This window comes from Enoplosus armatus, chromosome 23, assembly GCF_043641665.1.
Source record: "Enoplosus armatus isolate fEnoArm2 chromosome 23, fEnoArm2.hap1, whole genome shotgun sequence".
Classification (NCBI taxonomy): domain Eukaryota; kingdom Metazoa; phylum Chordata; class Actinopteri; order Centrarchiformes; family Enoplosidae; genus Enoplosus; species Enoplosus armatus.
In genome coordinates, this window is record NC_092202.1 from 13158608 (window position 1) to 13184093 (window position 25486).

Sequence of the window (25486 nt, forward strand, 5' to 3'; positions counted from 1 at the left end):
CCTCTGCAGTGCTGCCCCAGATAATACACCTTCATAATTCATGTTGGCCCGTCTGGAAGCAATGGAAGGAACCAGGCCAAAAGAGGACAACGCCAACAACCAGATATCTCGTTTATTTTGTGATAAAATCACTTTGAAAACAAAGTATCGAGCAATTCCACACACTGGCGTTGCTGCAGTGTCTTCATTTGTTTTATTCTAAGCTAGAAAAGCTTTAAAGTGTGCTGCTCCAAATAAACAAGGGCTTATGCAAGAAATGTCTTCAATGTGTTTTCAGTGCTCCTGGTAGCATGAGGCAGCAGTTTGGAGCAAGCATGAGCACCGCCTTTCGTCAGAGTGGATTGCTGTAGTCATAAAACATTGAGTTAGACCTCCTCCTTGTGCTGCATTAGAGGGGGCTGCGAGGAGAATTGAACTGACTCATATTTGTGGTTTGGAAGCAGCACACTCTCCTCTTTCCCTCCCCTTCTTCCTTCCCTCCTTCCCTTCCACAGTCTCTGATAGGTTTAGTGTTTATTGGACGGAGCGAGGCTTGTCCACCATGCAGGAACCATCCGTCCTGGCATAAGTGCACTTAGTCGTTGTGGGCGACGCTACTCTGGAGCCAACATTTGCTTCCAAACTAGGGATTCATTGATGTTTATTAGTCTGATATACAGAAAGTCAATGATGTTCATATAATATTTATTCTTACATATTTAGGCTCAATTTACTGTCAGACAAAAGTTTCTAAAAATGGAAAAATCTTCAATGAAATTCATACTAATTGTAATGTTTCAGGTGGTTTGCCAGCTTCTTAATGCAGGCTGAGGCAGGTTTTATAAGACTTGACCCTTGAGGTGTCATATTGGAGGTGGAGAATTAAAAATGTTCTGCATTTCTTTGTCTTTCCGTCACAATATTACATACACATTTGTATATTTAATAAACCCCACACTAAAACAAGTTAATGCATCCAAACATTAGCTCCAACTTGTAAGATTTCGCACTAGTATTAGGTTAAGAGTTAACACTGCCTTTGTTGTGCTAGTCTTGAAAGAACAATGTAAGAACAAGTGTCAGACGTTATAGGTTTAACATCATCATTCTGGATCCCCCAGCATATATGCAATGAGCTTGTTAACGTGGGCTCATCCAATGAATAGTCCCAATATTTGTGGTTGTAGTTGGGGTGAATTCTTAATGGCGGGATTAAGCAAAGTATAGCTAGTGTGAAATGTGATATACAGTGAATGAATCCAGGGCTATAATAAACCTTGGCTGATGTGTTCATGTGTGAAAAGCCCTCAACCATCTCTGTGCTGAACCCCAGGTGGAACCATTCTTCATCAGCCTCGCTCTCTTCGACGTCTCCAAGAGCTGCAAAATCTCGGCCGACTTCCACGTTGACCTCAACCCGCCCTGCGTCAGGGAGATGCTGACCGACACCTCGGGCCAGCTCTCTCCTTCGTCGGACTCGGAGGGTGGAGGAGGAAGAGGAGGAGTCGGGGAGGGAGGAGGGGGAGGTGGGGCCATGGTGAACGGAGACTCGGGGAAAGGGAACAGCCTTCCTGTTCTTCAGAGGGTGTCGGAGGCTCTGCTGCGCTTCCCTACGCAGGTAGAAACTTGACTGTTCTTTGATAGCTGTTTGGTTTGAGGAAATGACTTCACCTGACTCACTGGCAGTGAACAGCCCGTCAGAAGTGGGTGCGAAACCTGAATCATCATTGACACAAGGGGGGAGGAACGCAGTGTTCCCTCTTTTTTGTGAAACATATTTCGACATCAGTGTCCTCTGAAAAAAGGAACAGAATCTAATTGACGTAATTAATCATTTATATTCATGACGCCAGTAAAAGCTCGTTTATCAACACTTCAAATAAGACTGCAGAAGATAGAAACATACCAAGACTAAAACAGGTAGCGCATTTGATGGGATAAAGGCAGAGTTGATCAAATCAAGATTGTAAAAGTGAAGATGAGCACGAGACGATTTAAACGTCGAGCTAAAAGCGTTTTCTGGGGTTTGCTTTGAGTTATATTTCTGGGATTGGGATTAGGTTTATGCTGCTATGTTTATTGCAAGCAAAAGTCATATGGACTCTGGTGCTGTAGCTTATTAGACAGAGTTTTGGCTGCCCTGTCATCCTGTCGGGGTAGAGGTTTTGCTGATGTGGGTTTCACTGATGTGAAAGTGATTCTTGATTTTTTTTTTTTTCATGGCAATTAGGCCTCATGAGGAAGCATCTGAAAATGAGCACTATCAGACTGTGGTTTGCTCTTTCTCGGTGTCTTTGTAGCTGTTAATCTGAGTGTGTTCCTTGTAGTTGGCTCAGACTGTGCAGCTTAAGGTACTTTATAACAGAAGAATCAGACAGTTAGAGGTGAAGATGTTCGAAAGGAAAAGAAATACACGAAGTAAAAGTAGTCTAAAAAGACACTTTTGGGATTTAAAATGGATCACCATCACCAGTGGAGCATTATTACATTTTCCACGCCTCATCAGGGTGGGGTTAGATGCCGTCCTCAGTCCTGCCTGAGTTTGAAAAAGTCCTTCCTCTGCTCAGTGAGGCGACAGACTGCTGAATTGTCATTTATTTCTGTAACACCGCTCAGCATTCCCATGCTGGCTGCAGCTGGCCTGGGTGGGACGAGCTGCCCTCCTCTTAAGACTCTCCTGACTTTGTGATGACTGAGTGACGGAGCTCTTCATCCAAATACGCAATAACAGTGTTTTATTATATCGATTTCTCCCTTTTAATCAAAGCGCTGTGCTTTTCGATTTTTCATGCCAGCATTTCCAGATGGCGAGCGTGTCTCCAGACAATGCTTGGTCCGTGTCCAGCCCTTAAAGACTTTGAAGGGATCCACATGAGACCCAGTTTAGCTCATTCAGCCAGCATTTGCAAGCGATCTAAGAATCCCCTTTGGTTTGCCAGTTTTCATGATGAGTTAGGCTTTACGTCTTGTCCCTTCTCTTTGCTGTATTTTAAGTCGAGAGTTTATTTAGGAAAGAATAATGCCCATGTGTGATTGTTACTCTTGGCTCAGGCCTTGTGCAAGCCCCTGCAGGTGCTGTGAGATCAGCGCACCCCCCCCCCCCCACACACACACACACACACACACACACACAGTCTGTTCCTCACCTCTGGCTGCTTGGCCCATTAATGTTGATTAAGTCACTCAGCAAGAGTGGTGCCTGTTGTAAATTTGCTGCAGCTAGGTTACAAAACGTGCTCAGATACTCACTTTCCATTTCCATGACAAGAGACACGACGGGGCTGTCACAGCAACACACTGAAAACAGAAACTACCTAAAGGTGAGAAGACGAATAGGGCAGAGTCAGGCATAAAATAAAAGCTGCCGTATGTCTAATTCGTGGAGTTAGTGTCACGTTCTGCCAGCCGACATCTGTGTTCTACACCAGCAGAACACACGTCATACACACACACAAACACATGCATACAAACAGAGCAGGCTCTACCTCTGTGATTAGTGTGCTATTATAGCTCGGCAGACCACAGTTTAATTTAGGTGCCTTGGGTGTGGTCCAAGGACAGAGCCTCCGCTTCTTATATCTGTCTGCTGCATCAGCAGCTCTGGGGGGAAGCCGCAGCCTCTGTTCCAGTTCATTACATAATTCACCGATCTAATACATTTGTCTCCTATAAGGAGTATTGAGGAGGTTTTTCTCCCAGCAACAAACCAGGAGCAGCGTGTTTACAAAAAAGGAGCTGTGACACTGTTTGCGAGCTGTTCTTGGAAGTATAATGGCGGGTTTTTCTTTTTCCCCCCACGTTGTGCAAAATGTATGGCAGTGGGTTATGAGCAACAAATCATGATGTGAAAGATTGAAACCAGAAGAGGCTGTGTGTGTGTGTGTGTGTGTGTGTGTGTGTGTGTGTGTGTGTATGTATGTGTGTGTGTGTGTGTGTGTGGTTGTGTTAAAACTGTGAAGATCAGGGCAGATGGGAGAGGACGGGCAGGGTTACGGCTTGGAGTGCAACCAGGGAGTGTGTGTGTGTGTGTGTGTGTGTGTGACTGACTGATTGGCACCGTGCTAGTCTCTTCTAAGTGCTCTTTGTGAAGTCTACATGTAATTTGATTTAAAGCTGCATCTTCGATAGTGCAACTGCTCCCTTAGGTGGTGTCACTCAGTTTCATTGCTTGTGCTGGAACTTTTATGGTTTCCAAAATGACTTCCTGCTGCTTCTGTCTAGATTTTTGTTTCTGTGCCCAGAAGCCTCCATGGAGGTTCTCTATTTGTACGTGTGTATCAGCTAGCGTGGTTATGTCCGAATGTAATTTCTCTCCCCTTGAGGTTGTTTGTGCGAACTGACACTGCAAGCTCAAAGACAGCCCCATCTCGCCACGCCAAAAATAGATGTGAGCCCCGTGTGGTTTTCCTGCATAGCTTCAGCTGACAGCAGCCACTTCCCCTGCGCTTGCCGTGTAGAGGAGCAGCGGGCGAATTTAAGACATTTCAAGTTTGAATTGCTGGTGATTGCCTATTTGTTGGAGCACCCGGCAGTTTGGATGAAGTAGTTTCTCTTCAGATCCGTGGATCTGTCAAGTGATCCTCTCCCCTCTTCATATTCCCAATTGAAAAATCCCAGAGGGAAGGTTTTAGGGAAGGACATTCACAGTCTGCCAATACACATGACAAGCACAGATCTTGTTGTGAACTATGTCCCCTACTCTAATTAGCCTCCTCACGCCATTTCTCCCTCCCCCCTGCAGGGCATCTTTTCAGTGACCAACCCCCATGCAGATATCTTCCTGGTGGCTCGCGTGGAGAAGGTGTTACAGAACGGCATCACACACTGCGCCGAGCCGTACATCAAGACCTCGGACATCAACAAGGTCCGCCACTTTTCACCTCATTTAAAGGCATACACGTGACGAAAGCAGCTCTGTGTTTTCCTTCTCTCGCCCGTATTATTGAGCTTGTTTTTTTTCTGTTTGTCTTCTCTGCAGACTGCTCAGAAGGTCCTCAAAGCTGCCAAGCAGACATGCCAACGCTTGGGCCAGTACAGGATGCCATTTGCCTGGGCTGCCAAGTAAGACAGGAATAATCCATGAGTCCAAAATATTACCCAGCATAGAGTGCTGCAGGGATGACGCGTTTTTGTAGGCCAACCGGGAAGTTAGCAGAAGTTATTTTATGTACGTATTAAATCGCTCAAGCTTGTGTTATCCACAGACCTTATTTCAGCCATCTGACCAAAAACCCATTCAAAAAAAAACCCACTGACTTCGAGACGAGGGAAGTGTCAAAATGCTGACTCATTGCCAGGTTTTAGCACTCTTGGAACGGCCCAGTATGAATGCATAGAAGATATCATAATACGTGTTTCCAGGCAGGTGTTCAAAGATGCTCAGGGCAGCCTGGACATGGATGGGAAGTTTTCTCCTCTCTACCGCCAGGACAGCAGCAAAATCTCCACTGACGACATCATCAAGCTGCTGGCCGACATCAGGAAGTGAGTCATCACCACTCTTCTGCTATTTTAGCCGGTGCTTAGTTACTGTAGCTCAAAAACACTCACGCAGCACATTTAGGCCTTTTTAAGTCCATGTTTTAAAATGGCATAGCATAGGTGACAACTCTGGTGCTGACCCAGGATTTACTTCCTGGAGATTTCACCCTGTTCTCACTCTGAATCTCTTATTCCTCGTCAGACCTGAGAAGAGCAAGCTTCAGACCATCCCTGGACAGCTGAATGTCACCATTGAGTGTGTCCCACCTGACTTCTCAAGTATGTTGTCATTTGTAAACACTTCCCGTATCCTGACATTTGTCTCTCTGTAACAGCGAAGTCAAGCGACGGCACTTTTCACTGAACAAAAAATACAATATTTGGATTAAATCACTATTAAAACTTGAGGCTGCTGTCGTTAAATTGTAAACACATTCATTATAACCTGCCGTGCCGAGTTGTGTGAGCCTGCTGTGATCTCTTGTGCACCTACTGTTTCACCATTGTCGCAATTAGCTTCTGCTGATCCTATCTAGAGAAAAACAAAAGTAGTGCGCTCCCCCCCCCCAGATACGGTCACTTCCTCTTACATTCCCGTCAAGCCCTTCGAGGACGGCTGCGAGCGGGTGTCGGTGGAGATCGAGGAGTTTCTCCCCGAGGAGGCCAAGTACAACTACCCCTTCACCACCTACAAGAACCAGCTCTACGTCTGCCCCCTGCAGCTCAAGTACGACAACCAGAAGACCTTCACCAAGGTGTGTGACTCGGATTGAAGCTAAGAGTTTAAGAGTGCTTGATGGTGGGAAACAATGATGAAAATCTTTCAACAACAACAATTTGCTCTGCTGTGTGCGTCGACTGACATGTTTCCTCCACGCCAGGCCAGGAACATTGCCGTCTTCATCCAGTTCCGAGACTCAGATGAGGAAGGTGCAGCCTCTCTAAAGGTGAGCTGTATGAACTGTGCATATTGTGATATGTACGCTGCTGTATTTGTCAATCATAGGATTAGTCCTGATCCACATACAGTATGACAGAGTTTTAGGGGCTAATCTGAATCTGAATTCTGAGAATAAAGTTGAAATATTTCGAGAAAAGTTGAAATACTGAATATGAAATGGAGCCATTTACGTGATGTATGAGTCAATAACGGACACGATTTGAAGCAGCGCCTAGAGCACAGGGAGTCTTTTTCTAGGAAAAAGAATACCTGCAATACTACATGTACATGTACAAGACATTATTCTCAAAACATTACAGTTCTTTTGTAAGACTTTATTCTGTAAATGTTACATTACGTAATGTACCAATGGCCCTCATACAGTAGATACAGGGGTCTGTCAAATGACAAGAAAAAATAACAGAAATACTGTTGTTTCACATGTTTTTATAACTACAAACACTTGAAGAGTCATGTAGTTTTTCCTAATACTGAGATGCAAAGTACTGTATGAACAGCTAGTTTAAAGACAGGAACAACCTCATCCAAAGCAGGTGAAAGGGGGAAAAAGTCAGATGATACAGTCCAGATAAAGTTTAGACAGAACAAAGGAAATAAAGCAGAAGATAGAAGAATAAAAGAGGACAGATGATTGGTGGGATGAAACAAGCGTGCACTTTATTCTCAACAGGTTAGCAGGAGCCTGGCGCAAAAAGTCTCAGAAACAATAATGCTGTCATGAAAACTTGTGGAATGTTGTAAGTGAGATTTGATCAATAGCAGAGGCCTCAGACATGATGAACTCTTCTTTTTATTGCTTTCCACAAAGTGGAAGTCCGAGTGCAGCCGAGGGGCCAGAAAAAGGAGAAAGGAAAAGCTTACAGAAGCCGGTTATTATAGCTGGCAGGAGAAGATAATGAATGGTCACTCTTTTTCTCTCTCTCTCTCTCTCTCTCCTCTTCCTCTCTGTTCCTCTCTGGCCACACATGTCAAATATTTGTGGGTGGAAACGCTCATCAAAGCGCCGCGGATTGTTTTTCTTTTCACTCTTCCAGAGGGAGGGGGGGCGGAAAACAGGACAAACATTCTTTAGACTTGCAACCGCCAAAACATTTGCACTTGATGCTCCTGATTGAGGCGGCCCAGACAGACAGACAGATCAGCATGCAGTCACGCGTGTTATATCTCAGATGCTGTAGATCGCTCACACACACACACACACACACAGTCTGGTCTCAAACTATGCTTGAGGTACAGTGAGGCAGGATGTTATTTACAAACAATGAGCAGGGAGACGGCGGCACACCTCTCGGAGGTTCATATCAGAGGCAGCGGAAGCTCGGAGTACACCGATTTACGCTGCCTCCAAACTGTTATCTTCATCGTAAAATCATCAGTCAAACCTTTAACTCCTGACAAATGAGCTCTGCCAAGTGCAGCCAGCAGAAAATGTTTATCCGCGTGTTTTACAGCACATGTATGAACAGGCCAGCCTCTCTGACAGATAAGACCTGAGGCAGCTCATCTATCCTCACCTCAGCCCTCATCCTGACTCAGGTTATCGGGACAACATGTGATCTGCAACAACAGGTCTTTGCTGAAATCTGTGTAATCCCCCCCCACCCTCCTCCTCCTCCTCCGCCTCCACCTCCAGACTGAGCTGAGAATGTGAATCAGGAGCCGCTCCCATCCTCCAGGCTCCTTTAGTCCTCCTGCACAGGCCCCGGCTTTTTCCCCCCTCCATCAGTCTCAGTTTCAATCAGTCCATCCCCAGAGCTCCATCCTAACTCTGGCCAGCACTGCTCGTTATTGTTCATTAGAGTCTGTCTGCAATTGTTAGCGTCCTAATTACAGTATCAAACCAGCCGTCAGATCAGGTCTGAATTCTTCTTTTTCTCCCCTCATTAAAAATGTCCTGACCTGGTCAAGCCTGACCTCGCTGCACAGGTTTATATTTTTCCCACCGGACCTCTCATTACAGTGGCTGCTGCTCTGACGCGAAACAGCTTCCGCCCATTGCTCCATGTTGCCATGTGGAAAGAAAAATGAATATTTATGTTATCACAATGTGGGGTCACGTTAATTACGATAAGATACACAGTGCTTTGTAAGGCCTGAAAATGTGTATCATTTTCTTGTCTAGTCAGAGGCCATGCTTTTGATGATTTCTGGTTTCTGAATTCTTTGTTCACACTCACCCCGTCCTTTTCTCCAAATATATTGTCAGTAATCACAGATGTCTGAGCAGTTACTCAGCCGCCGTGCCCCGGCATCAGAAGTTTGGGTTGGAGTTGGATGACCGACATGCTTTGCTTGCCTTTCAGTGCATCTACAGCAAGCCGGGAGACTCACTCTTCACCAGCAGCACCTATGCGGCTGTCCTGCACCACAATCAGAGCCCGGAGTTCTACGACGAGGTGAGAAGGATTTCCTCATTATCCTGACCTCCTTCACTCCGACTTCGCATCACATTAGCTCAGCAGTTTTACGGGCATGTGACAAATTCCGTCTGTTGATTAAAACTTTCAACAGAAAATGAAACAACCTGAGGAGACGCTCATTTTTCAGGCCATTAAAGAGGAAATAATGAGAAGTGCAACAGTTCAACTCGAACAAAACAATCTGAAGTTGCAGGACCTTAATAATCACCTTCGTCATAATAATCAGAGGTAGTCGCTGTGTTCAATACTCAAATTCCTCAGTCCGCGCTGAGATAATCCCATAAATCTTGTCTCAGGGTAGAGCTGTGATCTCACACTAGACTGGTCAAACAGTCGCAGAGCCCGCTACACACACGCGAAGCCAGGAAGAGGAAGAGCAGAGGGGGTCCATATGGCCCTGGTATCAAACGGATTAGGATCTTAAGAGACCCCGCATGCACCTGCATGCACCCACAGAGGCACGCTCACTGGGATTTAACTCCACATGCTTCAGCTTCTTGTCACATCATGGAGAGGACAACAATGATCGTTATCCTAACATATTTTGCCTTGAACTTTTATCTTTTACACTATATAAAATAGATTATTATAATAATAGTAATTATTATTATTATCATCAATGTCCCAAGGATTCTGACGTTTCAGAAAGTCTTAGACAGCCTTAAATGCTGTCACAAACTTGAGGATGTTTCTGACTTTCCCAAGAGAGAAAATGTAACACACTGACTGAATGATTCGCACTCGTGTCATAGACCGGGGAGTCACGATATTCATTCATGACATTGTTGAGCTATTTGTTGGTTGCTAGATCCGCATTAGTGGAAAATGAGTTTTGCAGTTCTGCATGTGTCATTTCCTGTCAGAAAACCAGCATGTGCAAGACTCAGGGAAAATACATTTGCTTGCCGTTGCTGCCCCCGGTGGATAAGATTTCTTTTTTTTTTTTTCACTTTTTGTCATTAAAGGATTCAAAGATACTGTCTCACATGTGTCCCATGGGTCTTAGAGCTGAATACCACTGCAATTCACAATGCAAACAAATGCTTTTTAGTTATTAATCAGTATATCAGTGATAAAAGACATGATAGGCAAAGTTGCTCCGTTGATGAATGAATGACAGTTATTGCCCCACTTTAAATTGATTATGTGTATATATGTTATAAAGAATGAAATGATGTTGCTATATTAAGCCTAAAACAGTGCCCCGCTCCACTGCGCACAGGTAAAGATTGAGCTTCCGGTCCACGTGCATGAGAAACACCACATCCTCTTCACCTTTTACCATATCAGCTGCGAGTCCAGCAGCAAGGCTGGCGGCAAGAAGAGAGAGGGAGTAGAGTCACTGGGTGAGTCTGCTGGGAAAATTGTCTCTGCCGTGACTATTTATATGTGTACTTGAATGCAACATTATTAAAAAAGAAAAGAGAACCACATCGCTGGCTAAGAGGATTTGTATTTAAATGATAGCATGTTAGGCTGTTTTATATGTTATGTATCCTGATAAATGAGGCCCAGTAAGCCTGATGCTGCTACATTCATGTGTTGCAGTGGGTTACTCCTGGATGCCTTTGCTGAAAGACGGGAGGATGCAGTCTGTAGAGCTCCAGCTGCCTGTAGCAGCCACCTTGCCTCCTGGATACCTGTGTCAGGACACCAGGAAGGTACCGTCCTGTTCCCTTAAGCCAGGACTCAGTGAGGAGCATTACAGCCCCCCCCCATGTCAGCTAACATGACATGTTCAAATGTTATGTCTCAATCAAGAAAACAACCTTAAATGCTTCATATTTGTGTGTACTTTAACAGTCCCAACCGGACATCAAGTGGGTGGAAAATGCCAAGCCACTGTTCAAAGTGAAGACCCATGTAGCATCAACAATATATGCTCAGGTACAACACCTTATTCTTCAGTCATTCTTTAAAGACCCACACACATGTACAGCGTGCATTAAGGTAGCCTGTTTCCTCCTCAGGACCTGCATCTGCACAAATTCTTCCAGCACTACCAGCTGATGAGGACGACGTCGGAGGGCAACCCGGCAGAACTTGTCAAATACCTGAAGGTGAGTTCCCGTGAGGCCGTGCACACAGTCACTTCAGAGCAGGGATCGGTTTTATTGATCACTTATAGACACGAGCTCCCTAAGTGCAGCTCCAGATCATGTGGTGGTGGAGGCACTAACAGACCTCCCATCCACTGTACAGCCTGCAGTTTTCGCAGCCATTTTGAGGTTTCACAGAAGGTTTATCATTAAATTATGAATCAATAGAACTTCCGGTACAGTTCACCGCTCATACACCTCTCCATCACTATGCCCATGGTGCAGTGTTGCTTTTCTTCAGTTGAAATAGCCGCAATCAAGACATTTTCTTGGAGGACATGGCTCAGACTTTTCTCACATTTAATTAAAGTCATTTAAAGTCTCGCCTTACTGCCTCAGCTGACCAGAGTTTTGCCTTTAGAATACCCTTCTTGAAGAGCCCAGCTAGCAGAATCAGCATCTTCTGCAAAAGCTTTGACGTAGCTGCCTCTGGAAAGCCAAGCTGAACTTACTTTACATGACTTTCCTGTGTTTCCATGTGTTCCCTCCTTCCCATAGTGCCTGCATGCCATGGAGACTCACGTAATCATCAACTTCCTCCCGACGGTGCTGATGCAGCTGTTCGAGGTGCTCGCCACAGCAACCAAAGAAGCCCATGAGATTGCTGTCAACTCTTTACGGTCAGTTGTTCACTTGGGCCAAATGTGGCTGCAGTTTGTGCTGTGTACTGCTGATGGATGAACGTTGACAATATAACACTGCCCTGCTCTGTGCCTTCAGCGTGATCATACATATAGTCTCCAGATGTCACGAGGAGGGCCTGGAGCAGTACCTGCGCTCTTTTGTCAAGGTAACCCACCAACACAAACGGGGTTACAAACACAAGAGAAGGTCACAAAATGATTTGGTACAGCAGTTGTCAGTTTTCCGTTTAAAGTGCCTCTTGTGTGGATTTGTGTGTGTTTTTTTTCTCTTCTTCAGTATGTGTTTGTGACCAACAATCCTGCGGCAGGAGGCTCAGCGACCACTCACGAGGTGCTGGCCACCGCTGTGACGGCCACCCTCAAGCAAACTGCTGATTTCAACACCAGCAATAAACTGCTCAAGGTGGGTGTGTGTGTGTGGTTTTGTCACTTTGTCTTCAACTAGTCCAGCTGTAGCACCAATGTTGAACAGCAGGTGGCATGCTTACCTATGCAATGGCTTGTCATGCCCTCTGTGCAGAAAGTAAAGACATCCTTGAGCATGTAGCTGCTTGTACTGTATTTCTCACCTTTCTATGAGTTATCTCTGTGTTATTTAGGTCATATTTTCCCACTGTTCTTTCCTAGGAAGGGTGCGTATTGGGAAATACTCGTAGTAGTCTAACTCCAATCCTCTTTTACCCCTTTCTGTAGTACTCCTGGTTCTTCTTTGAAACCATGGCTAAATCCATGGCCCAGTACCTGCAAGAGGGCAACCGCATAAAGGTTGGTATAAAGTGTTTTGTTTTGGTTTACTTTTTTGGAGCGGTCAAAGAACGAAACACAATCGTTGATTAACATATTTGCGTTCTATTGTAAGTTCAGTTTAACTTGCAACCCCCCCCCCTCTTAATTCTCCCCACCATGTGCTCATCTGATGAAATCATTTCATCCATCCATTCAAGGATACAAACCCGTGGGTGTAGGCGCAGAGTGGAACCCAACCAATTACCCAACATCTCAGAGCTTTTCCACCTCAATGGCTGCTTGATGTGCTTTTCGCTTCTGTGTGTTCAGCAATGGGAGTCTTGTCGCTTGTGACGCGACCCAAAGGTCAAATGTCTACATCTGGCACGGATTTCAAAAAAGCAGCGTTGTGCCACATGTGGTGTTCGAGAAAACATGTCAACACTTTTAAACAAACCTCACACACACTCAAAGGAAGAACAGGAGACTCGTAGTGAATAAGTAAGCCGTGTGTACATTCCACACTGTGATGCCATGAGTCTGCACTTCGTCTGGGTTTCAACCAGCAAGACGTTCAGCAGTAAACAAAGTGATGGCTGGAGCTGTGTGCTGCTATTAAGAAGTAGTTAAACTGTGATCTGTTTAGAGACAATGTATGCCTCCAGGTTTATCTATATACTTGCCTGTCTTCATAATGTTTGCGACTGTTAAAATTCAAGCTATCTGTCATTCCTTATGTTTTTATCCGACCATCTCATTAGATGCCGCGGCCCCAGCGCTTCCCCGACAGTTTCCACCAGGCGCTCCAGTCGCTGGTGTTGTCCATCATGCCGCACATCACCATCCGCCACATGGAAATCCCAGAGGAAGCTCGCTGCATCAACCTGAGCCTGGCCAACTTCATCAAGGTCTGAGCGCCACATGCAAAAATGTGCAACCAACCAAACTTCCTCTATCTATCTGATGTGTGAAATGAATGTCAGTCACTGTGAGAATCACTCAGTCGAAGTACCTGAGATTTAGGTTTATGAACCTCAAGTTGTGCAAGTCATAGTGACTTTGTAAGAAAGCGTGCGTTCGTATTTGAAAATGACTTCCTGTATGGGTTTCACCCTAAAATGTCTTGGGCATGATCTACCAATCCATGATCCATGTTAATAAGCCTGCACTTTTGCAGGTTTGGGCTTAAGGACTGGTTGCTCTGACAACAGGTCCAGCTGTCAAATTATCAACATTCTAATCCACGTTTTTTTAAGTGTTAAACTTAGTCTCAAAAATATGTTTGGGGACACATTTATTGCATATGTATGTGTCTGCTACGCTAACCCACACTTCCTGTCCTCAGAGGTGCCTGACCTTCATGAACAGGGGCTTTGCCTTCGGCCTGGTCAACCACTACATGTGTCATTTCAGCCTCAAAGATCCCAAGGTACGTGCTCTAAGGAAGCAATGCGTCATACTGTAGGTGTCATTTGTAAAGAGGAAGTCCACAAAAGAGGACATGGTAAAATAAAAAGTTACACATTTTTAGCTGAAAGGTACATAAGGTACTTGTGCTTTGTGAAACACAGGTACATCCCCTGTTGTGCTACCTGAAAGGCAGTGCTGTGTATTTAGCCTGTACATAACAGACAAACATGTGCTGTTCCTCCTGCCTCGATCTGTATCAGCAGCACATTTGACTACCAAATGAAATGAACACAGACGACCGGCAGGCTTTATTTTCAAAGCCCTGTCAGCGGCGTCGCAGATTACATTTTGAACAATGGCGAGGACTATGTTTATTCACTGAGGCGGTTGATAGACATTTGCATATATGCGCGTGCAGGGCACACGCTCAGGCATGTATGCATGTATGTTTGCCACAGGTGCTGACTGAAATGAAGTTTGATTTCCTGATGACGATGTGTAACCACGAGCACTTCATCCCTCTCAACCTGCCCATGGCTTTCGGCCGCACCAAGCTGCAGAGGGTACAAGGTGAGAAGTCAGCCATCATATCCTGCTTTCCACTGAATGCGTTATGCTTCCCACCACCACATGTAACCGCTGACTCGCTCTCACACATGACCCCAAGCCCTCACTGACCTCGTCCCGACCTGCATCCACCACACTGATCCCCTCTATTAACCTCCCTGATTGTTTGGCCCACGTACACACAGGTCTATGAATAAGCAGGTGTTAAGTCCCGGCTACGTGCCGTTACTCTGATCCGCACCTGCTTAACAGGTTTATCCAACACTACATGTTTCATGCAACCATAAGTGAAAAGAAAACAAGTGTGTGCTGTGGAATTGCTGCATGGATTGTTTACAGTTTTACCCCCAATTTCTTTATTTTCACCCCCCCCCCCCCCTCCCTTCTCTGTTTTTTTGTGTTTTGCTTGTGGTCAGATTTTATTCCGTATGCGACGGAGCTTTTTGGCCCTCTAGGTAGGTGATGCTCACCGCACCATACTGCACATCAACGCCACCATGTTTGCTGCCAAACCTCCTGCACCTCCTTGTTCTGATCGGCACTAACCACCGCCACCCTGTCAACCTCCTTTTTTTCCCACATAGGATACCCACGCACTCCCACTCCCTTTGCTAATGCTGGGCTAATGCCGTCATGTGCCTGAGCCTGTGTGTTGTATTGGAGAGGAGCTTGGCTGTTGTGGAAATCAACTGACACACCCCCCCCCCCCCTTTTTCTTGATGCTTAATTGACTTGATACTCACAAACACAGACACAGTCTCTCTCTCTCTCTCTCTCGCGGTTTGTGTCTGTTCTCCGTCTCTCGTTCTCTCTCGGCCTGCTTGTCCGTCTCTGTCATAAGGGGAGAGAATAGCAGATGGTTGCTCAGCTCCCCGGCTGCATTGCCTGTTTTGATATTAACACAGCATTATATCCAAACTGTCAAAACCGACAACTTCTCATTTCCAGCGGCACTTCTCTCTGTTGATTTATTGCTCTTCTCTGAATATACAGAATGAAAAACTTCCTAATGTACGCAATGAGTAACGACTCATTGCGTCTGACTGAATGTGTTTCGTGGTTTCGTTTAGATTACGTTGCATATAGGTTTGCAGTGTTGAATGATTGACTGTCACAGTCTGCCTCTGTATTACATTACAACTTACTGAACAATACTGACTATACTGCATATGCTGAGTAGAATATATATGCTGAACTATACATACTAGAGCAACTCTGATTGCTGATTTATTCTTCATTTATCAGAGATCTTCTGCGTAAGAAGTAGATGCTGTTAGATTTCTCACTGCATGTACTAACTTGCTACAGCTTTAACAAAAAAAAAACCCACATTTCACGAGACTGGTTACCAGATTTTAGTATTAGGAAATGTCCCCCAGTCAGTATTTTTTATATTGGTATCAGCATCAGTTCAGCCTGTACTAATGTACTGGCACTTCCTGTCTGGCCCGACCACAGAGCAGAGCCTGGAGTTCAGCCTGACGGAGGACTACTGCCGTAACCACTTCCTGGTGGGCCTGCTGCTGAGAGAAGTGGCCGAGGCCTTGCAGCAGGGGCCCGAGGTCAGACAGCTGGCCGTGAGCGTTCTCAAGAACCTTCTTATTAAACACGCCATGGATGACCGCTACACAGCGTTCAAGGTGAGGCAGGGAGAAGAGGCTTGTCACCTTTTTACACTCATTTCTCCAAAAGCAGCAGAAATTGCCCTGGGGACAACTGGAATTATTTGATTTAAATGAAAATGAATATAAAGGTTGAATGACCTGCCATGTTTTAGTGGTGTACAGTATATCTTAGTCTTAATCTTAGTTGAAGCCTCTGAAGGATGACAAACACACACACACACACACACCGTCTCCTGTCCCCAGAGTGCACCCTAACCTCATCGTTTGCAGGCAAAAAGTTAATGTTTGATGTGACACAAGTTTGACACAGGTCACCCGCTGTTCACACAATTAACTGTAGTTTAATGGCATGTCCGCACCCTGCAGCAAGATTTCCGCGTGTTATGCAAACAAGCCGGTGTTTAGAGTGCAGGTGCGGTTGATAGCAGCTGGGGACAGATGGCGTTTGAGCAGTGTGCTGAGGGCTGGCAACAACTGTGTGTTGAACTTGAACCTCTCATTACATGCGTAGTCATTTTGTCTGCCTCTGTAACTTCATCTACTGACATTTAATGTTCCAGAACCAGCAGGCCAGGATCTGTTTGCTCTACCTGCCCCTTTTTGAGCTGCTCTACCAGAACCTGAAGCAGCTGTCTGCCCAGCCACACACCTCCAGCCCCGGGCTTGGCCTCAATGTGAGTCCCCCCCCCCCCCCCCCCCCCCGGAAACCTGGTTACTTACTGCTTCCCGCTTTCTAATGCAAACTTGCAACCCTGTCAATTGTCACAATTTCTTGTTTATGACACTGTGAAAACTATAAAGAACCCAAACCTCTTCACGTGAAGAGGAACATTTTAACAGGATGAAAGTCCTTTGGGAGAATTCAGTTACTGTTTCCTAGCTGTAATGCAAACTTTAAATGTTGTCCGTCAGAGGGTGTAACTGTATAGTCTGTGCCATTTAAGAAGTCTGAGCATTCCTCCAGTCACTTCCTCCACCTTGCGGTTGTCCAGGGCTCCAGAGATGACCTGATATCAAGCGGCTCCACGGACAGCAGGAGAATCAGCAGCATCATTGAGAAAGACCACGGTGAGTTCAAGAACCGCAGCTACTGCGCAGTACGCATGGCATCTGGCCTCTTCCTGTTTACAGACCATCCATTATCAACGCCACAGAGGGCCTTGGCACCACAGCGACGCAGCAGTATTTATGTAACGCACAACTTGGTCAATTAGCAGCACTCCCTCTGAAAGCAGCAGCTGTGCGCTAGACATATGTGCCACTCAGAGTGAGCTGTACGTTGTTGGTCTTTTTTTTTGTCTTGGGCTTCGGCACCACATAGATCATGAGCACTTACCCGACGCTGGCTCCTCTGTGATGATGGAGACCTTTTAGTTAGTATACCCTTCACTAATGACCTGAGTTGATTGTTGGCAACTGAGGTAGAAGACTGTGAGGCTAAGGATAACTGAATCCGTCCCATTGCACTTTAAAACTGGTTAAAACTGGTTTGTTTAAAGGTTTTGTTTGAAATGTCTAAAATAGTTCAATTTAGTATTGCATTTCCATGAAGTCGGGGGGTGGGTGTGGGGGGGGGTTCACAAGAGAATAAACAGTAAAAATAAACAAAACAGCAGAACATGGGATATCCTGACCTCCAGTCTCTAGGGTGACTCCTTCACACACTTCCTGAAATGCAATGCGGTCGCTTCTCTTCCCTGGTGCCATAAATAGGGTCATGTTCTCAGACTTCACACAGCTTCTCCAGAGCCACGGACTTTATACAACTGGGTTCACAGGCTCACTAGTATTTCCTATGCGTAGGGATCTTGCTGTGTAAAAGCAGCATGGTTTATGGTTTATAAAGATCTGCCAGATATCATGTTGTCAATAGGAATTGACAGACAAATACACAGCACTTAGGGGTGTGTCTGGTATTCATCTTATCAGCCATATTCGTTATTGTGCTTGAGAGAGTATCAGTATCTCCCCTAATTGTACAACTGCCAGCGAGCTTGTAAGACTTGAGTTAGTGAGTGTACTTTGTTGTGCTGCTTTCTGTTGACATTAACGACGCTGCGCTGGCTCCAGGTCTGCCAGCACAGAATGGCCATGTCGTGAGGAGAGAGGACTCCAGAGGCTCTCTGTTTATGGACCCAGGAACACCAGACAGCATCGAGGTGAGAACATTTCACAAAAGACTCACTGTTAAAACACAGTTGACACTTACTTGCTTTGCTGCCGTTTTAAAGAGTTGAGATTTGATCTGTTCTGTCAGTCACTTTTAACGAGATTTGCCACATACTCACACTGTTTTGGATCCAAAACTGAAATCTCCACTGTACCTTGTCCCAGAACAAATACATGAACATAAAAATGTTGTTAAAAAAACACCATCTCGATGTTGCTTTTGAACACTGTTGCGTTGTCCTCTCAGTGTGAAGTGCCTGCTGTCTCTGAACACAGGGCCATCTATAACAAGCTGTGACACATTAAAGGATATGGGATTGGAATCATTGCGTTAATCTTCGTGTAACACATGCCAAAGACTACCATCGATTTACTGTTAAAGATCTTCTGATCTGGGCCCCCCCCCCCTGCGCTGAGAGACACCACATATGCTGAAGGAGACATGTTAATTGGTTTACACTGGAAAAGACAGGCTTCATGTGTACATGGTTATTCACGTTCCCTGGTCTGATGCCAGAGCTGAGTGTGCATCCGCTGTCTGGTCATGCACCCAGATGTTGACTATAGACGGACTGGAGGGGATTATTTATCATCTGTATAAATACGTACTCGTGGTACTTCTCAGCACACCGGTTTATGAAACTTCCCTTCATTGATGCAACTTTAGGTCACTTACATTACGTAAACTAAAGTGCAGATGTCTGCACTTCTCTGCTCGCAAACTCCAGTTGGTTTCATGATGTAAACAATTCAACACAACTAGCTAGTTGATATAATAATATAATATAATACTATTTTGCTCTGGGAGAGTTTTTTTTTCTTTCTTCAGAAATTAGCAGTACAGTCAATGTACAGGCCATGTGTGGACAGAAATCTTTACAAACAGGTATTCAAAATATATATAAAATATAAATATAAAAAATATAGTTTTCAACCAAAGGCTTTGTCTGAATACTAATAATAAATAACAAAATCATTTTGTGTGGCTGAATCAGCTTTTGTCCACCCCATGAATTTATGTAATATCTCACCACAGTGTGTGTGTGTGTTTTTGTGTGTGTTGTGCAGCTGCAGAGACGTGGCTCCACCATGAGCTGCAGCCCCATGCCCCCCATCGGCAGACTGGGACCGTATGAGATCAAGGGCCTCCTGCTCTCCTTCCTGCACATCGTCAAGACCTTGTCAGAGGGTCAGTGATGATCTATGCCCCGCACTGCACGATCAGGCCTTCCCTCACCATACACAGGACATGACATAACTGCCCCTGAGTCTACGCAGAAACTTGGCTGTTACACGAACGGGGAAGTTAAGGAGTGACTGACTGTCAGCCAGGCGCCACCCAGTCAAGGGTGTTTGGTTGATGTAGCTCTAAACAGGAACTAACTTCACCTTGATAAATGTTGGGGGGGGTGGGGGTGGGGGACATGCATCCAAGAGTTTGACTTTCTGTTTGTCCACAGACAATCTCATGGCCTACTGGAACAAAGTCAGCCCTCAAGACATCATGAACTTCCTCAGTTTGCTGGAGTGAGTAGTGCATGAAAGAAGCAATTCTTCACCAACAGGGCCTATTGTGATGCTGTGAAAGTGACACAGAGTAAATCCTGTGTGAAACCATGCGTCTGTTTTGTCATGCCTAACATTGTTAGTCAAGAGAGTTGCACAACTGTCTTCCGTCAGCTGTTGTTTGACAAGTGTTGTTTTGTGCATCTGAATGCTGCACTGAATGTGAAAACTGAGCTATCAGGAACTAAATCATTTAGAAAACTAAAATAAATGACCTTTCCACTTTTGCTTTACTGTGAGTGGAGCGATTCTCTAATAATGAGTCACATCACAAAAAATGCATCTGGAAACCAGACACAATAGTCCTTGTACGTCAGCAGACAACAGGTGGTATTTCTCAGACGCTGCAGTGGTTCCTCACTGCAAACGAAATAAACACAAAGATTAAACAGTTCTTGAAAAAAAAATAATACCAGGCCTGGTTGATAAAAGTAAATTGAGCGGGAGAGACATGCACACTTTCCCTGCCCCTGCTAATGTTTTCTATTATTTCCACTCTCCCTGCAGGATCTGTCTGGTTCAGTTCCGTTACATTGGAAAAAGGAACATTGGCCGGTAAGGCTGGAACACCTGTCTAACCCGTCTAACCTGTCATACCTGTCAACTATGTGACATTTGAAATCCAGATACATTTAGTTTAGTTTCGAGGGAGCGTGATTCCAAGGTCTCTTGGTAGATTTCATAGAAATTGTGGTGTGGTTTGGTTGGTCACTACCTCACCCATCGTTCCTGAAAATGGAAAAATGTTTGTTAATGATCTCCCTTCTTACTGTATGTCTCATGAGTTATGTTTGAATAATAGGTTAGATGTTTGCCTAATTTCTGCGGCTGTATTATTTTTATAGGAGTCAGGACGTGTGTGTGTCGAAGCTGTTCTCCTCAGACAGGAAGTCTCAGACGATGCCGGCTATTCGCTGCAACCGAGCCAGCCTCATGCAGACTAAGATACACCAGTTCAGCACCATGGAAGCCTCCTTCACTCTCAATATAGGTAACCACACACACACACACACACACACACACACACACACACCACCAGTTCATATGCAAAACTTTAGGTTTCACATTATGTTTATTTTTGCAGTCGTTCTCTGTAAATCAGTCAATAAAAACTCAAATAAACTGGTACATATTACGTACACCGTCTCTTTGATCAGAGCCAAATTACATCGTTTTTGCCAGGAAATGTTCCAGGAAATTATTATGAAATTACTGGACTAGTAAAACAAAGGACAAACAAACAGTAAATGCCTCCACCAACCATACAAAAAAGTACAGTAATTAAATGAATGCATATCAACTTAAGGGCTGTCAAAAGACGATTAGAAAACGGCATCTTTATTGCTACGAGTTTCCAAACCAGTTGAAGCCAGTCTAATACTTTAGCCTTAAGTGTGAAACCAAGTGAGCTGTTGTAATCGTTAGAACAAATAAACCTACTCTTAGGTACAATGTCAAGTTTGTACCTGAATGGAAACTAGCCAGAAATACAGTTCCTAGAAAAATAATTAATGTCACTGACCACATTGTGTCAAGCTCAAAGGCCTCTGTCAGCTTAATGTAATGGATATCTGACCAGATTAATGCAATGTGAACCATTACCATACACTGTGTTTATGTGCGTGTGTGTGTGTGTGTGTGTTCTAGGGACGGGGCCGTCAGAAGCAGAAATCCACCATCAGGCTCTGCTGGAGGGCAATATCTCCACCGAGGTCTGCCTGAGTGTCCTGGACGTCCTCTCTCTTTTCACTCAGTGTTTCAAGGTCAGCGCACACACGCACACACGCACACGCACACACGCACACACACACACACACACACACACAACAAAACCTATTTTCTTCAATTTCAAATACACACTACGGCGCACACACTCCTTCACATGTGTGAAGCTATAGTCACATTTGAGTCAATGTAAGTGCTTTTTGATGTGAGAGTGTGGTTTGTGTGTGTGTGTGTGTGTGTGTGTGTGTGTGTGTGTGTGTGGAGAGAATAATGTAAAACAATCCAGTTTCCTCCTAACTGACAAAAACAAGTCTGTGTGTATTGTGTGTGTGTGTGTGTGTGTGTGTATTCAGACCCAGCTGCTGGACAGCGAAGGCCACAACCCTTTGATGAAGAAGGTGTTTGACGTTTACCTGAGCTTCCTTAAAGTCGGCCAATCAGAAGCTGCCCTCAGGCACGTTTTCTCCGCGCTCAGGGCTTTCATTAACAAGGTAGGTTGGCGCGCTCGCACATACGCACACAGCTGTGGTTTTGATGATGAATGCTTTTTGTTGTGTAGAAGTGATGTATGTTTTCACTTGCCATTGCCGCCATCATTCTCTCCCGTTCTGCTATTTGTAACATCCAAAACACTTTGTGAGGACATGCTGCGCTGTTGAAGTGTCTTATCTTATTTATGGTTGAGAAAAAGAGCGGATGGGATAGAGTAAATATTTCTTGTTTCCTGTGTTTGTTGGTGCCGCTGCTGCCTTGTTCCCATATTCACATGTTCCCTTATTGCCCTTCGTATGTATTTTCTGATTTCTTATTTTAGGCAAGCTCTAGCGTGACTCGATCTCAGACCTGTGGGGGAGCACATGTAGTTCCCAAAGCCACCCACTTTCTAGTAGTATCCTCTGATAGGATCAGCAGTGTCAGTGTTGGCTGCTTGCGTGATGAATCAGAGGAGAGCAGCAGGGGAGACTTTGTTCTGGCATGTTTTTGTTTTTTTCCGTTACGCCTAGAGTGCGAGCGCTCACTAGAGCACCACATGTGGATTAAAAAAGCATTGAATACGTTTTGAATGTAGCATGGGAAGCCAGTAAAGTTGAAGCCTAGTCTGAAAACCCTCACAATGTGGCTGCGATTCCTGGCGTTTGCATGTTTTGAGGCCCAACAAGTCTCAAACATTTTGTGAAGGTCCTGAGCCCAGTGACAAAAGCATTGCTTTGCAAAGTAAAGCTTTAGAAAAGGAAACTCTGTTATTCAGGTCCAAGTTTTATTTTTCATTTCCAATTGTAGAATACAGGGTTGGAATCAACCGTTGTTCGTTCAAGACTAGATTATAAAAACTGACTTTCAAAACATAAAAAAAAAAACCTGAAGTGTGTTGTTCAAGTCTGTTTCAGTAAAAGTGCACGCACATACTCATTCTACATGGTAACAAACCTCATCATTTCAGGTTTCAGAGTTGTTTTTTGGGGATGCACCGCTCCTGTTCCTTTTCTAATGTCTCGCTGCCATTCCCCTGCTGTCCTCCCCGCGCACTTACAGTGTTTTCCTAATCCCGTCCCCTGCCCAGAATCTTGCCTTTAATACACTAACGCGTTTTCCCGCCAGTTCCCGTCGGTGCTGTTTAAGGGCCGCGTGACGCTGTGCGAGGCTCTGTGCTGCGAGGTGCTCAAGTGCTGCGTGTCCAAGCTGGGATCCCTGAGGGCCGAGGCGTCGGCTCTGCTCTACCTGCTGATGAGAAACAACTACGAGTACACCAAGAGGAAGACCTTCCTACGCACGCACCTGCAGGTGAAGTGTTGGTTTTAGAAGGGGAGAGGGAGAGAGACGGAGGAAGGTCCGCCCTCCGCTCATACATGTTAAACACTCATTGAATTATAGCCATACTGTCAACACACTTGGTGGTCTGTAACAAGGTTGCCTATTCCCCCTGATGTTCACCCTTTGACCTTTTAGCCTTTTGTCCACACGCACTCCTCCGAGTACTTCGCTTGCTTTCATAAGTCACATGAAGAATGTGAAGAGGGTGTTTAAACAGTTTAAACACTGACGGCCTGCTGAGTTTCCAGCTCCTCTGCTGCCACAGTATCAGAAGGCTGTCCAGCTTTCCATTAGCTCTCACTGAACTGTGTCAATACATTAACATTCAGAGCAGTTTGTGTGGTTTTGTCCTCCTGTCGCTTTTCTTCTTCTCCTCGTCCACTCCCTTCCTCCTTGTCGTTCTTCTCCTCCATATCCATCACTTTATCCGTCTTTTTGCTCCTTTCCCCCCCCCCCCCAGATCATCATTGCCGTAAGCCAGCTGATCTCCGACGTGGCGCTGACTGGCAGTTCGCGCTTCCAGGAGTCTCTCTCCATCATCAACAACTTTGCAAACAGCGACAAGGCCATGAAGGTATGGCGGAAGTCAACAAGACGAATGTGTGTCAAAACCAGAGGGTCTTACCAATCACAGCTCTGAATCCAATATGATTTAACTGAGAAAGCATTAAAGATCGAATCAAACAAATAAAAGGGCTGATTTTGAATCCCATACAATTCTTTCCATGTAAGCCTGTGCTGCGCTATCCAGGCCAAGAACTGCAGACAGCCTATTTGCGATCCAAATCTTTGTGTCTGTGTGTATTCTCTCAGACCAGCCACTGGATCCCATTTCTAAAACACTCTGCTCCCGATGTGAGATTAAATATGTAGCAATGCCATACGACTGATGTGGTTTGTTTAGACTGTAAATATTTATGAGGGGAAGATGACGGATGACAGATTCCCTTACAAGGAGCCATTTAGATGCTCATTGGTTTAACCGTTTAAAGGTTTGACTGATTAGGGGTTTTTGAACATAGTCATGCATACTACTGTGGAAAGTAGGATGTAGCATCAAAAGGCATAACATATCAAATGCATTAAGTGTCTTGGCTGATTGGCAAATGTCCAGATGTTGTCAAAAAGACAATAAAGGCCCAAAATGTTGACAAGCGGTCTTCGTACGTGGGTAACCTAGTTATCCGGATTAGAATGTTGATGCACACCACTAACAATGCATAAGATGAGTTTGTTGCCCCTGTGCATGCTGGGAGGTTTCCCCACACGCCTACCTCATGCAACTGCAAGCACTTGATCGGCACTCGGCCAATGATATGAGTGCTGATTATGGATTCGATTCTCTCTTCACATTGTCCTTAGTTCAAAATAAGAGTACACAAATCAATACTCGAACTGCACTCGAGGATAAGGGTGAGAATTAACATGATCATGTTAGCCTGGATTAAAGATCAGGACGCTGCTTGTATTTTTCTAATAGATTGATATGGGTTTGCTCATCTCTGCAGTCCACGGCGTTCCCCTCTGAAGTGAAGGGCCTGACCAAGCGGATCCGCACAGTGCTGATGGCCACGGCCCAGATGAGGGAGCACGAGAAAGACCCGGAGATGCTGCTGGACCTCCAGTACAGCCTGGCCCGGTCCTACGCCAGCACCCCCGAACTAAGGCGAACCTGGCTAGACAGCATGGCCCGAGCACACCTCAAGAATGGGGATCTCTCTGAGGTGATGTATTTATTTTACCCGCATTCGGATAACTGTCTCTTTGAAAAGAATACACGCCAACAGGACAGGCAAATCCTGGTTTTCCTGGTTGAGCAATCACTTAATCCTCTTTGTACGTATCCTTATTTCCTTTCTCTGTCACTTAGCGCAACAATAATATCTCAAAACACAATAGAGTGGTCAGACATGGTAACCTGCACACGACCAGTGGCAGCACCAAAAGCAAACAGCTTACAGAAAGTCTGACCTACATTCAGAAGCAATCAGTCCTTCAGTATCAGGTTTTGGTTTTCAGTTGCTGAAGAGAGGGGTTTGAGGTGGAGCACTAGAAAGATCATTTGCATTGACAAGGGGTTGGGAAGTGATAAGGAACCCACAAGGTAAGTGAGCGTTACTCACCGTGCCACCTCAAGAACAAAAGCGACCTGATGCTTTAATGAGTTTAACACGATCAAATGTTGTGTTGTTACAATGTTTTTACAGTATTAAACATTAAACAGAGAAGTCAGGTCAAGGGTCTTTGTTATGGTGATGCTGCAACTACAAGTTTGTTTCTGGTCACAGATGTAAACTTTGGC

At 45.1% G+C, this 25486-nt stretch overlaps 1 protein-coding gene across 1 annotated transcript in view; it reads left to right on the plus strand.

The window, feature by feature from the left end:
* Nucleotides 1-25486, plus strand: part of dock11 (dedicator of cytokinesis 11) — a 49008-nt gene that overhangs the window by 13875 nt on the left and 9647 nt on the right. Inside the window, exons 12-44 of the mRNA XM_070930083.1 lie at nucleotides 1313-1463; nucleotides 1527-1597; nucleotides 4721-4843; nucleotides 4958-5040; nucleotides 5341-5463; nucleotides 5663-5739; nucleotides 6031-6215; nucleotides 6342-6407; nucleotides 8725-8817; nucleotides 10064-10187; nucleotides 10390-10502; nucleotides 10645-10728; nucleotides 10812-10901; nucleotides 11439-11560; nucleotides 11661-11730; nucleotides 11862-11987; nucleotides 12278-12349; nucleotides 13072-13218; nucleotides 13656-13739; nucleotides 14179-14290; nucleotides 15746-15927; nucleotides 16473-16586; nucleotides 16905-16980; nucleotides 17983-18071; nucleotides 19150-19270; nucleotides 19542-19608; nucleotides 20155-20202; nucleotides 20493-20638; nucleotides 21295-21410; nucleotides 21726-21863; nucleotides 22972-23154; nucleotides 23645-23758; nucleotides 24693-24908. Of these exons, the coding sequence (XP_070786184.1) occupies nucleotides 1313-1463; nucleotides 1527-1597; nucleotides 4721-4843; nucleotides 4958-5040; nucleotides 5341-5463; nucleotides 5663-5739; nucleotides 6031-6215; nucleotides 6342-6407; nucleotides 8725-8817; nucleotides 10064-10187; nucleotides 10390-10502; nucleotides 10645-10728; nucleotides 10812-10901; nucleotides 11439-11560; nucleotides 11661-11730; nucleotides 11862-11987; nucleotides 12278-12349; nucleotides 13072-13218; nucleotides 13656-13739; nucleotides 14179-14290; nucleotides 15746-15927; nucleotides 16473-16586; nucleotides 16905-16980; nucleotides 17983-18071; nucleotides 19150-19270; nucleotides 19542-19608; nucleotides 20155-20202; nucleotides 20493-20638; nucleotides 21295-21410; nucleotides 21726-21863; nucleotides 22972-23154; nucleotides 23645-23758; nucleotides 24693-24908 (3726 nt within the window). The remainder of the gene's footprint in view (nucleotides 1-1312; nucleotides 1464-1526; nucleotides 1598-4720; nucleotides 4844-4957; nucleotides 5041-5340; nucleotides 5464-5662; nucleotides 5740-6030; nucleotides 6216-6341; nucleotides 6408-8724; nucleotides 8818-10063; nucleotides 10188-10389; nucleotides 10503-10644; nucleotides 10729-10811; nucleotides 10902-11438; nucleotides 11561-11660; nucleotides 11731-11861; nucleotides 11988-12277; nucleotides 12350-13071; nucleotides 13219-13655; nucleotides 13740-14178; nucleotides 14291-15745; nucleotides 15928-16472; nucleotides 16587-16904; nucleotides 16981-17982; nucleotides 18072-19149; nucleotides 19271-19541; nucleotides 19609-20154; nucleotides 20203-20492; nucleotides 20639-21294; nucleotides 21411-21725; nucleotides 21864-22971; nucleotides 23155-23644; nucleotides 23759-24692; nucleotides 24909-25486) is intronic.